Source organism: Bemisia tabaci, chromosome 1 (assembly GCF_918797505.1).
Source record: "Bemisia tabaci chromosome 1, PGI_BMITA_v3".
NCBI classification, from domain to species: Eukaryota; Metazoa; Arthropoda; class Insecta; order Hemiptera; family Aleyrodidae; genus Bemisia; species Bemisia tabaci.
This window is the reverse complement of record NC_092793.1, coordinates 82,637,956-82,650,742: the sequence shown is the minus strand read 5'-3', so window position 1 is coordinate 82,650,742 and position 12,787 is coordinate 82,637,956. Positions and strand designations below refer to the sequence as shown.

At 40.9% G+C, this 12,787-nt stretch overlaps 1 protein-coding gene and 1 long non-coding RNA gene across 3 annotated transcripts in view; one reads left to right on the top strand and one right to left on the bottom strand.

Moving 5' to 3' along the window:
* LOC140226022 (uncharacterized) overlaps positions 1 to 12,787 on the top strand; it is a 74,984-nt gene that overhangs the window by 2,128 nt on the left and 60,069 nt on the right. The gene's annotated exons all lie outside the window — the stretch shown is intronic.
* Positions 1 to 12,787, bottom strand: part of kkv (hyaluronan synthase-like protein kkv) — a 90,026-nt gene that overhangs the window by 60,530 nt on the left and 16,709 nt on the right. For both annotated transcript variants that reach the window (XM_019061453.2, XM_019061452.2), the window contains exon 2: positions 11,756 to 11,875. In XM_019061453.2, the coding sequence (XP_018916998.1) occupies positions 11,756 to 11,862 (107 nt within the window). In that variant the 5' untranslated portion in view covers positions 11,863 to 11,875. The remainder of the gene's footprint in view (positions 1 to 11,755; positions 11,876 to 12,787) is intronic.

The following is a 12,787-nucleotide window of genomic DNA, read 5'->3' as shown; positions in this document are numbered from 1 at the left end:
TATTAGAAGAAAAAGAATTCCCTTTAAATTTTTCTCGAGGAAGAATTTCGGATGCTATAAATAGAAATAGGCGAGTTGTTGTTTTGAAAGGAGTTCTAGTTGATTCAATAGGAGGTTCTCTCCAGGAAATATGAAATAGAATGACTCGGTATGAGAGCATACAGGGTGACCCAAAAGTCCGTAAACCCCCTCCCCCCCAGTAACTTTTGAACGGTTGAAGATACAAAAACGAAACTTTGGTAATGTTCCTATCTCAAAGGGGACCATCTTTTAGGGTGGTCAAAATTTTTTCTCCTCCTTCGGGGGGGGGGGGGGGGGGCCAACTTTTTTCTTCAAATAGTAACCCTTACCTTGTGATACATCATTCGACAGAACACTAAAAACTGAGAATTTTTGGAGCAAACCGCAGATCAATATCTTAATTTTTGACCGAGTTAAGATAGGTCAAAGGTCAAATTTGACCTATTTTCAAAAAATCATAACTCCGGTTCAAATTATCGTAGAGAAAAAAATAAAAGCGGAAAATTTAGCAAATTGTAAGCACTTTTAAGTAAAAATCACAGAAATTACTTCAAACTAATTGTAAGGGGGGGGGGGGGTTCGGACCCCCAAATACGTCAGTTCTAAGGTCATACGATTTTCCCACGAAATGAGTCAATTTTCCTCAACAGTTCCTCAGTAAGTTCAAAATTAGTTCAACATTGCGTTTTCAAGTCCCTAAATCTCGGGCAAAGTTAAAAAAAACCAAATGTAAGGTGATTTAATTTGACCGTTTAAATTTTTTTTTTTAACTTTGCCCGAGATTTCTGTAGAGCTTAATTTCCCCCGAGGAAGACGGACTGAAAGTATTTAATATCCTTCAACATTTTTGTGAATATAAAGAGAGCTTCAGGGAAAAGTCTACACGCTTTAAATTTTGCATCACCTCCATGCACCCGAATGGATTAGTGGTTAAAACATTAAAAATTAATTAGTTAGGTCTATACTTGTTTAAATAGTATTTTCCTCCATTTCGAGAGAGGTCTATACTACGTTCAAGTCAAAATAATTTTAAACACGCACCTACCTTCAGCCTCAACGAAAGGGGCCGAATTTTGTCGGTTCTTTCACATAGAACATCCTTTATTGAGTCTAAACCTCGGTCGCGGTCAATCAGCGCCATGGTGGATTGGACTTACGTGGAGTCGATACTCGTGGCCGAATTTTTTCGGTCCTTCTACCGCACTTAAATATACCTACTTATGACGAGTCTCGACTGCGCGCTTAAGTTCGGCTTGGCGCTTCTGACTGGCCGGTTGTGCGGTTTGGAATCATCGATGGCTGTTGCATCTTCGTGTGAAAGAGCCGACAAAATTCGGCCCCAAGTATATTTTAGTAAGATGGATGGACCGACAATATTCGGCCCCAGAGCGGATCAAGCTAGAAGCACTAGCAGGATGCGCAATTACGAGAGATCATTTCCCTTTCTCCACCATTTTTTTCTCCGCTATGATGACGTCCTTACTGAGCCAGGACGAAAGAGAGGAGGGAGCTGAGCGAGCATCAGAGTCAGACACCTCGCGCGGCGCGGTTCATTCCCACACCGCTGGAAACTCATTAACTACTCGAGGCTCGAGATCATTCTGTACGGAACTGTCCGCGGCTAGTCCCAGGAGTTATAAGTTCCCCCGGGTCCTCTCAGACAGACTAGCAATGAGATTCTCTATAGCCTATACTCCCAAGTCGATGTGCGATGCATCTCGATGATTCGCACTCAAGTCGCACGTACAGGGTGAGCGAAAAGTCCCCGACCCCCCTCTAACTTTTGAACGAATTGAGCTAAGGAAATGAAACTTTGGGAATGTTCCTATCTCAAAGGGGACCATCTTTTGAGGGGGTCAAAATTTTGGTCCCCCCCTCAGGGGGGGACAGGGGCCCCCAACTTTTTTTTTTCAAATAGCAACCCCTATCTTGTGATACCTCATTCGAAAGAGCATAAAAAACTAAGAATTTTGGCGCAAACCGCAGATCAATATCTCAATTTTTGACCGAGTTATGATAGGTCAAAGGTCAAATTCGACCTATTTTCAAAAAATCATAACTCCGGTTCAAATTATCGTAAAGAAAAAAATAAAACGGGAAAATTTACCAAATTGTGTTCGCTTTTACGTAAAAATTGCAGAAATCACTTCGATTTAATTTTAAGGGGGGGCTCGGACCCCCAAATACGTCAATTCAAAGGTCATTCGATTTTCCCGCGAAATAAGCCAATTTCGCCTAGATTTGCCTCCACTTTATCTCAGTAAGGTCGAAATCAGCTCAACATAACGTTGGCAAGTCCTTAAATTTCGGGAAAAGTTAAAAAAAAAACGAAATTTAAACGGTCAAATTTAATCACCTTAAATTTCGTTTTTTTTTTAACTTTTCCCGAAATTTAGGGACTTGCCAACGTTAAGTTGAGCTGATTTCGACCTTACTGAGATAAAGTGGAGGCAAATCTAGGCGAAATTGGCTTATTTCGCGGGAAAATCGAATGACCTTTGAATTGACGTATTTGGGGGTCCGAGCCCCCCCTTAAAATTAAATCGAAGTGATTTCTGCAATTTTTACGTAAAAGCGAACACAATTTGGTAAATTTTCCCGTTTTATTTTTTTCTTTGCGATAATTTGAACCGGAGTTACGATTTTTTGAAAATAGGTCGAATTTGACCTTTGACCTATCATAACTCGGTCAAAAAGAAGTAAATAAATATAGGGGGGGGGGGCATAATGGGAGGATATTGATCTGCCGGTTGCGCCAAAATGTGCAGGTTTGTTTTGCCATCTTGCAGAATGGTGGTAAGCAAGTTGTGGTGGTTATTTTTTGGTTTGTTTATGTTTGGGGCGTGTGGTTTTTTTTGGGAAAATGAAACAAAAGGTGGGGGGTATTATGTGGGTAACAATATTTGGGCAAAGGGGTGTGAGTAGATGGAAATATGGAGGGAAGGATGAGATTGGAGGGCTATTGGTGTGGGGGGGAGGGTAGTGTGAGAGATAAAGGTGAAGGGTAAGAAAATAGAGGGGGGGAAAGTGGGTATATGGGTGGAGGTAGATATGAATAATGGGGTGGAGGAGTATTAGGAGAGGAGGTAGATTTATTGGGAAGGGAAAGGGGGAAAACTTTGCGGGAACAGTTTTTTTCGAAGGTATTATGTGATTTAGAAATTGGGGCGACCTGGGTGTATAGCAGGAAAAAATAGGGGGAGAAGATGTGCAGTTGTTCTGGCCAAAGGCTCACAGCCATTTAGCAGACAAAGGGATCCAGAGGGAGAGGGTTGAATAGGGTCATATGGAGTCAAAGGCCGAGCTTCTTCGGACGTGTAGCTTCGAGTCAAGACTATGACGGTAGCGTCCGACGGAGAGCTAAGGGCAGATCCGGAGTTGCATGGGTTGCATCGTTACGATGCCACCTATATCAGTTGGCGCGGGGGTGTTGATTGAACTTGGATCGATTGGCCTATGGGCTGGGTGGGTTTTTAGAGAGGGTCCCTTCTCGCTATGTCAAACATCCCAAGGTCGGTGTGCTGACTGTGGTAGCATATTGATTCTTTTTCAAACGAGGGACTGTTACAGAGAGGGTCCTGCACCAATAGAGATATTCGAGGCCCAAAGTTATGTGAAGTTTTAGATACCCGAAGTAGTGGTGATAGCGATAAGTTGCGATCTGATCAGAAAAACATCGCGAATTTATCGACGACGATTTATTGCAATATTACTCTACGTAAAGCTGCCGTATGGCTATCACCCTAAATTTAAATTTTTAACTAATATTTATGATTCTAACCGTTCAGATAGAATCTAACTTGTCCTATGAAGCATTTTTCGACGGAAATTTTTTTCACTTTCTCCCCTTGCGGTTAGAGGAAGTGTTGTCATCGTCTAAGAAAAGAAAAAGGGAACAAAAGTTGAAATTTCATCATTTCTAGGCGTTCTAAGGTGCCTGGAGTAAAAAAAAACCAAACTTGAAACGAGCCTGTCCGTCCGGCTTCCCCTAAATCTGTGTACAGCCATATTTCAAAATCTATCCGTTCAAATTTTTTCAAAATTTGCATGAACGACCATATATATGGTCTCTTCATGTACGGCAAGTGATTTTGGGATGCGCCGAACATGAATTTTATCAAATTCACACGGAGGGCTCACTCTGAAGGACTGGACATTTTGAAAAATGCCTTTAATTCTTTGAAAGTTGGCATCAAACACACCACCTAAGATCTTTGGACTGATCTTCTCCGTCGAAAACTTCTTTCTGATGCCACATCCAATAAAAGTACCAGTGACAAAATTTGTAATGCTTCGCGACAGGCCAGTTGCAGATACCAAGGGAGGAGGCGAAGCGGATGTACGGATGATGGGTTCTTGGTCTGTGCTACGGTTTTGGACGGATGATTTCAACCGGAGCCCGAGATGCGGCTTGTGAGTCCGGAGAAGGGTGAAGATGGGGAATCAATCCGTGATCTGCCGCTGCGATCGATGGTAAAGTAGAGAGGCAGGAAGAGGGAAAGAGTGAGAGTGCGGTGATTTCATAAGACTGATGTCAAATGACTCTCGCGCAGTGACTCGGCGTGCAGCACGGTAAAACTGACGCAGTCAAGATTTAGACAGTAGAATCCAAGAGGATTTATGTAACATCGCTTCATCGGGTGAGATGGTAGCCAAACAGATAGAATACTACTACCAGCGAATGCTGAACCAATTCAGATTAGGTACTCTACTAAAAATGTTTCATTTAGATTCACGTGGAAACGACTTCCATATGGAAACGACGTCCGATTTCCATGTGATTTCATGGAAATCGTGCGACTTCCATGCCCGTTGACGTGGAAATCATTACGTTTCCATGAAACTCACATGGAAACCTGGTCACTTCCATGGAACCCTCATGGAAATGAATACATTTCCTCGTGAGCTCAACATGGAACTCGCAGCACTTCCATGCAGCTCATATGGAAGCTAGGCCTTTCCATCAAGTCTTCATGGAATTGAAAATGTTCATCGAAAAGTTTTCAACGAATTTGGCATGGAAAGGAAATTGCAGATATCTATCGAGTTTCACGGAACTAAAAACTTTGTTATGAATAGGTATTTACTTTTTTCCTCCGTCCTTTTCTTCTATTTTTCTTCCTCTTCTTTTTTGAGGCAAACGGTGGGGGGGGGGGAGGGGGTCAACACCCCCCCCCCCCCGCTCAGATACACCTATGCATGCGAGCTCCGCCGATGGGCCATGAGAATTTGTATTCGTCTGCCGAAAAATATCGGGTCGAATGTATTGAGTGATGCATTGATTATAGGGGCAGAATACGGCGAAACCTCGGAAGAAGTCTTTCGGCTGATCGGCGGAACTCTTTAAGTATGTAGCCCTTAATGTATGAGTGATCGATAGACGAAGTTTGGATAACATCACGGGGGGGGGGGGGGGGGGGCTCATTTTTGCATAAGGCTCGACTTTCCTTTTGGAGACTTTGTGCTTATTGTTAGACGATACAGTCTCATTTGACAGTACGGTAACAAATGATCAGTCGAGGTTTATTTAGAGCATAATGCGGCCCTTACAGAACTTTACAGAACTGCCAGGTCAAGCAACTGGGCTTTACACTAGCTGAACGGACTCATCGGGCTGATTGTGAGGCGGATGAACCCAGTTCTAAGCCTTCGCTAAAGGATCCAAGTGCTATGACTTGGGCTGGGGCGCCAAGGTCGACCAGCCTCTGTCAACGGCCAACGGGCGGGACCTGGACCGAGGAGTGACGCCAGACCGGTGCGCGCGATGACGCGCCCCGCTGTTTCGCTTGCGGCATCCGTGAAATAAAAACTATTCCAATCCCAGTTACCATGCAAAGTTCGGTGGAGTTATTGATGAAAATCTTCGCATCGCTCAACAGTATGAATTATTTTATACTGGCAGTGAAGAAAAACAAAATCATGGGCCGTTTTCAGCTAATTTGTCAAAAGTTGTGTCGCCACTTTATATTTTTTATCATTAGCATTTTTTTCCAAGCGTTCACTAACAAGGTCAGCCAAACATTTTCTGAACGGAACAATCTCGTAGAATTCTATGCTCATACTTCCAGTGAGGTATTATCAAAATTTACTTTGGTTTTAGAGGGAATTTGTTGCGAAACTGTGGGGTTTTCGTCATTTCCCTGCTAAAAATGTTCCATGTGGATTCACGTGGAAATGACCCGATTTCCATGTGATTTCATGGAAATCGTCTGACTTCCATGTCCTTCGACATGGAAATCATAACGTTTCCATGAAACTCACATGGAAACCAAGTCATTTCCATCAAGCCGTCATGGAAATGAAAACATTTCCTTGTGAGCTCGACATGGAAATCATAACGTTTCCATGCAACTCACACGGAAACCAAGTCATTTCCATCAAGTCTTCATGGAAATGAAAATATTTCCTTGTGAGCTCGACATGGAACTCATAACACTTCCATGCAACTCACACGGAAACCAAGTCATTTCCATCAAGCCTTCATGGAATTGAAAATCCCCTTCTCAGTTCGGCATGGAAATAAAAATTGCGGATTTAAACATGAATTTCGCGGCTTTAAAATCTTTCAATTTTTGGGCAATTCTAAACTGGACATACGCTCCGACATGGGCAACATGCGAAAATTACACATCGGAGCGTGAGTGTCGCGTTTGAAGCATAACTACGATGTTGAAGGCGCTCCGCAAGGTGCGCGCCAAGGAATTATACTCGGTATACGGTTCAAACCAGAGATGCAAGATTTTATATGTAACTTCATAAAATGAAATTTCGTGAATTCCAATCATTTTTGAAAACTTCTGTGCTATGGGCTCATTATGACATGAAAAGGAAAAATCTTAAGTTTTGGAAGGGGGGGAGGCGGGGAGATGAAGGGAAAAAGGAAAAAACCGAAAGAAGAGCTATACGATCATTGTTGCGGGTTGCATTAGCAGTCACATTTTTTCTTCTCAGGCGTATGTTTAGAAAGGAGGTGAAGAAGATCCCCATATCAGGGTGATCGAAAAAAGTCTCAATTTTGGTCATCACTTAAGTACTTTTTCATCAGAAGGTAGTGTTTAGCATGTTATGTTTTTATCTTCAGTTATTAAATCCTCTAAATTTTTTTGTAAAGAATTTGAAAAGAATTGCTGGAACCAATTTTTTTTAATGATATGATTTCGATCTCAGCCCCTGAAAATCAAGTACCTGAAATTTTATGAAGCTCAATAATTAAAGAAATGTGCCAAAATGTATGATGGATAAAAGCTTAGTGTGTACTTACATCTACACTCAAGTGAAAGCAATAATAAGCACAATAATTTTAAAAAGCACATGGTGTACTCAAAGCTCCTTGATGAAAATTAGGGCCACCCTTTCAGACATACTTTGTGGGCAGGCCATCTATGACGGCCATGGGAACTTGTTTGACGGGTATATGTCAGTATGTAATTGAAATCAGCGCATAGACCTTCTTGGACTTGTAGGATTTTCTATATTATAGCAGCGTAGTTTTTCAAAGTTCGCATGTTAGCAGTTCTAAACACACATGTATCTTCCACTAGGCATGTTTAAAGAGAATCTTTCAGTTAAATATGCATCATGCAAAGTAATAATGGATGACATCTGTCATGCAGACATACTCAATAAAATAGAAAATGAACAAACAACACTCACCAACTTGCTCAAATCTGTAATCCACTGGGTCAGAAAAATCCACTTGAAGACAATTAATCCAAATTTCCGATTAGAACTGGTGCAGGTACGAAGGAACTTTTGAAAACACGATGAGTGCATTGTAAAAATATCTGAAGCACTCTTTAACGTAAGAGAAAAATTAGCACCATGATTTAATAGCTGATCAATGCAGAACACCACTCTCAGAAAAGCACTGACACAACACGATTTTACAGTTTAGTTTTAGAGGAGAAAGCATTTTTCAAAAGATGCGACATCATAAATCCACAGCTTAAATAATTTCACGATTTACTCCGATCATTGATGATATTAAGGTAGCCATCGATTCTCTACCCGACGTTCCTTCCACACATGACAGGAAACATCTACAGGCATAGAGCAAATGGCACTAAGCAGCAATGTACATCTGATAAGGCAAGCTCCTGGAAGTGTCGATCTGCAAAAATACAAAGCGGGAGACAGATCATCAAATTGATCTACCTATGGTTAATGGCCGTCCTTGGAGACAGACAGTAAACTACGTAACAATATATCAACCACCTTTTGATAACAGAACGAATTTAAAATGAGAGCAAGACCCTTCCTTATGGAGGGAGGGCCAAGAAACATTTAAAAACGGAACATTTTACTACTTACAGGTTTGAGCCACTGAATAAAATACATTCCACCAGTCAATAAAATTTTAAATTTTGAATGTTGATAGATAACCTGATTGCCAGTATACATCGAGTTGAAACATCTGATACTTAGAGCGGTTCATTTTTGTATAAGCTCTTGAGGTATTTTAAAATTATACGACTTTTAGGTACATGCACAAACTGATGATTTGACTGTGAGTACCTTAAAGGGATAAAATTAGGGCAACATCCGCAGCACTGCAGATGTGCGATTGGTAAAATTTCTAAGGATGATGCGTTTTTAGTTCAATCGATAGATGCCATCAGGCTGAATTGGGGTAGGGAAAGGTGTGAAAGTGAAAAATTATTCATTAAATTACTTACTTGAGGTGATGTGAGTGTGAGAGATAAATATAACCTAACTTTTGTGAAGATGTTCCTAGTTCCTGGAATAATCGTTCCTTGCCGATACTTCCAGGGTTGTATTTATTATCCAAATAATTATCAGGCAAATGTTTTCAAAAGGATTAAAATACAAAAACTGGCTCTCTTAAATCATTATAGCGGCTGATTTTCACTCATTTTCATACGCAACCTCGATAAAAAGGCAAAGGGCAAAACCGCGGAATGGTCCCTCGTCCAACTATTCGATGTCCAACTCGGACTCGGAACTCCGGACCATTGTTCTATTCCATCCACCCAGCCAGCCATTAGCGAAGCCATGCCATGCCGTGAATTTGAAAATGAAAACTTAATTTGATCTACTTTTCATGATTCTTAACGAAGAATCGATTGTATTATCGGCGTCTACTTGACTATACTCAGTTTCATCGAACACAGGTAAATTATCTCTCTTTCACTTCACTTCTTGACGACGGACACACCTAAGTATGAGCCTGTCACCTTGTACTTACATTACACATTTGTCATGTCAAGCTATACTGATCAAGTAACTCGAGTTTAATTTTCTTTGCCGATTTACGATTCAGTCGATATTTTCTAACGAGCGAGGTAATCGTGAATTCTATTCTCTTGGTTTGCGAATGCATTTACTACCATGTGCTATTCCTAACCGTGGTTACGAAGTTGATCGAAGAGTCTACGTCTAATAAATCGATCCACCCCTTCCGTGGGAAGGGAGATGAGATAATCTTTCATCCATTTAGCATTGAAGGGAAAGACCAGAATCAAGATGGTGGATCTTCTGTTGCACTCTCTAAGTGCAAATCTTATTATCCGCGGACTTTATCACAAGTAGAAACTTCCCAACTCTCGCAGGCGAGTGCTATAGATAGTCTGTTGGAACATCCTCATACTGCCTGCATTTTCCTTGTGTCTTCAAAAGAATCAAGGACAATTAAAGTTTTGTTGCACCCATTTCCTCTCTTGTACTACATTTGACCGGTGTCTAATTTTAAAGTATCTATCTGGAACTACTTACGAAAGCTTCTATAAGAACGAACCGCTCTACGTATCAGATGTTTCAACTCAATGTATACTGGCAATCAGGTTAGCCATCAACATTCAAAATTTAAAATTTTATTGACTGGTGGAATGTATTTTATTCAGTGGCTCAGATCTGTAAGTAGTAAAATGTTCCGTTTTTAAATGTTTCTTGGCCCTCCCTCCATAAGGAAGGGTCTTGCTCTCATTTTAAATTCGTTCTGTTATCAAAAGGTGGTTGATATATTGTTACGTAGTTTACTGTCTGTCTCCAAGGACGGCCATTAACCATAGGTAGATCAATTTGATGATCTGTCTCCCGCTTTGTATTTTTGCAGATCGACACTTCCAGGAGCTTGCCTTATCAGATGTACATTGCTGCTTAGTGCCATTTGCTCTATGCCTGTAGATGTTTCCTGTCATGTGTGGAAGGAACGTCGGGTAGAGAATCGATGGCTACCTTAATATCATCAATGATCGGAGTAAATCGTGAAATTATTTAAGCTGTGGATTTATGATGTCGCATCTTTTGAAAAATGCTTTCTCCTCTAAAACTAAACTGTAAAATCGTGTTGTGTCAGTGCTTTTCTGAGAGTGGTGTTCTGCATTGATCAGCTATTAAATCATGGTGCTAATTTTTCTCTTACGTTAAAGAGTGCTTCAGATATTTTTACAATGCACTCATCGTGTTTTCAAAAGTTCCTTCGTACCTGCACCAGTTCTAATCGGAAATTTGGATTAATTGTCTTCAAGTGGATTTTTCTGACCCAGTGGATTACAGATTTGAGCAAGTTGGTGAGTGTTGTTTGTTCATTTTCTATTTTACTGAGCATGTCTGCATGGTCCAAATATCATGTGCTCCCATTGGGACGCTTGTCTCCTTTGTCTTGATTCTAAGATTTATTTAATTTCCGTGAGCAATTTGGATGGTACTGAAACCATCTTGTGATCATTTTTATGCAAATGGTTTTGTTTCCATGAAAAATTGTCACGGAAATGATTTCGTTTCCATGAAAAATTTTCACGGAAATGATTTCGTTTCCATGAAAAATTTTCATGGAAATAAGCCACATGGAAATCAGCCACACGGAAATCAGCCACATGGAAATATTTCCTGTTCCATTTTTCCGTGTCATTTTTTCATGGAAATCAACTTCATGGAAATCATCCACACGGAACATTTTTAGCAGGGTTAGCACAGAGATGGAAAATTTCATGAAATTTATTCGAGTGAAATTTCACGCGTGAAATTTCATAAAATTTCATGAAATTTATTGAAACTTTTGGGATACCTTTAGGAGGCTAAGAAATGCCTAGAAACAGTGATTCTAAATTTTGAAATTTTTCACCCCAAGCCTAAAAAATTCGCGCGTTGCAAATGTTTTCGTTTAGTTTAGAGGTTAGGTTGGGGTTCTTCTCTCTAAACTCCCCTTTTTGCCCCCTCTTTGTGTCTGGCACGTTCAGTAGAGTAGCATAATACCACAGCATCAACTGAAAGACCATCTGAAACGCTTTCAGACCTCCAAAGGTTTAATCAATAATTCTAAAAAAAATTAATAAATTTCAACTTTTGTGAAATTTATTCGAGCCTTTTAAAATTTCACTTTCCATCTCTGTTAGCACCCACGTATCAACATTGAACTCCACGAGATTTCTCCGTTCAGAAAATGTTTAGAGCAACCTTGTTAGTGAACCTGCGGAAGAATAAAATAAATACTTAAACATGATTCAAAATAAAAAGTAGCGACAAAACCTTTGGCTCATTGGCTGGAAACGACCCTTATTATGTGCCTGACTTGCGTGACTCATAGAAAAGTTAGGACTTTATTCACTCTCTTCGCCGGTAAAGAGATAATTAAGAGGGCAAGAGAGTCTCGTGGGCACGGTTAATAAACCGCAAGGCTTTTTTGCACTTTGCACTATACGCACTTTGACATAGGTGCTCTCATTACTGTCAGATCATACGCAGAATTTTGGATGGAATGTCATAAGTTGCTTACCTTCCACCATAGATGTCGTTCGCGAGCGGTGAATTTTCATCATCGTCTGAAAATTGGTCATCGCTGTCTGGTGGTGGAAGCTGCGAGGAGTTCCTCAAAGCAGTCATGCTGCTTTAATTCCTAAAAAATGAGAGACATACTTTAGAGATATTTATTTAAAAAACCGATTACTCTTAAATGCACAAATCATTTACAAAGTATAAATGCAGATGTCGGTGAACAACTTTGATTCTGATGAAATCTCCAGCATTTTGCGCACTTTTTATATGTATTGGTAATGCAATGCTTGAATTTAATTCCGTTACATCTAAAATTAGATTCCCTATTTTAATCCCCAAACCAAAAGATTTTCAGCTTTTTGGTAAACATTACCTTCACAGCTCTGTATAGTAAGCTTAATATCCGGCAAGTTACATTCAATAGGTAGGTAATTTTTCGTAGCGCAAACCGCGTTCTGCGTGGATTTAGATGATAAAACTCACAAAATTTTGCTTCATGCAGTCCAATAGGTCTGGAAATGAAGAGTAAACAGAGAGTCTTCAAACGTGCTGTGAGAATAATAACTCGGGTTACATTAAAATTTTTGTGGCGCGCTGTCGCACTGCACCCAAGCTAGGTGGACAAATCACTAGGAGTAAAAAAGGCAATGAGCCGTGGATATAATTGCAGAGAAAGTCGGTGTGCGCAGCTCCGTGCATGGCGCTATAGTAAGGAGTCAGTGGCGCTGCGTGCTTTGCGATCAATTGATTATTCTTCCATTTCAACCTATGGAATAGGATCGATAAACAGGGTGCTCGCGACGAACTCCTCAAAAAGCAATTCTTTACCATAGCCTCGAATGGGGGAAATATCGATAATCGACCATTCACGCTCCGCCGCGGCACCGCCACTGTAAGGAGTCACTCATACTTGAAAGATACTTGACGGTATGCCACCAGAACGGTGAATCCGGCCCACCCGGTTGGTTGCTGGTCGCTCCGCAAGCCCCCCCCCCCCCCCCCCCCCCCCGCAAAGGCGTGTGGCATGCAATGC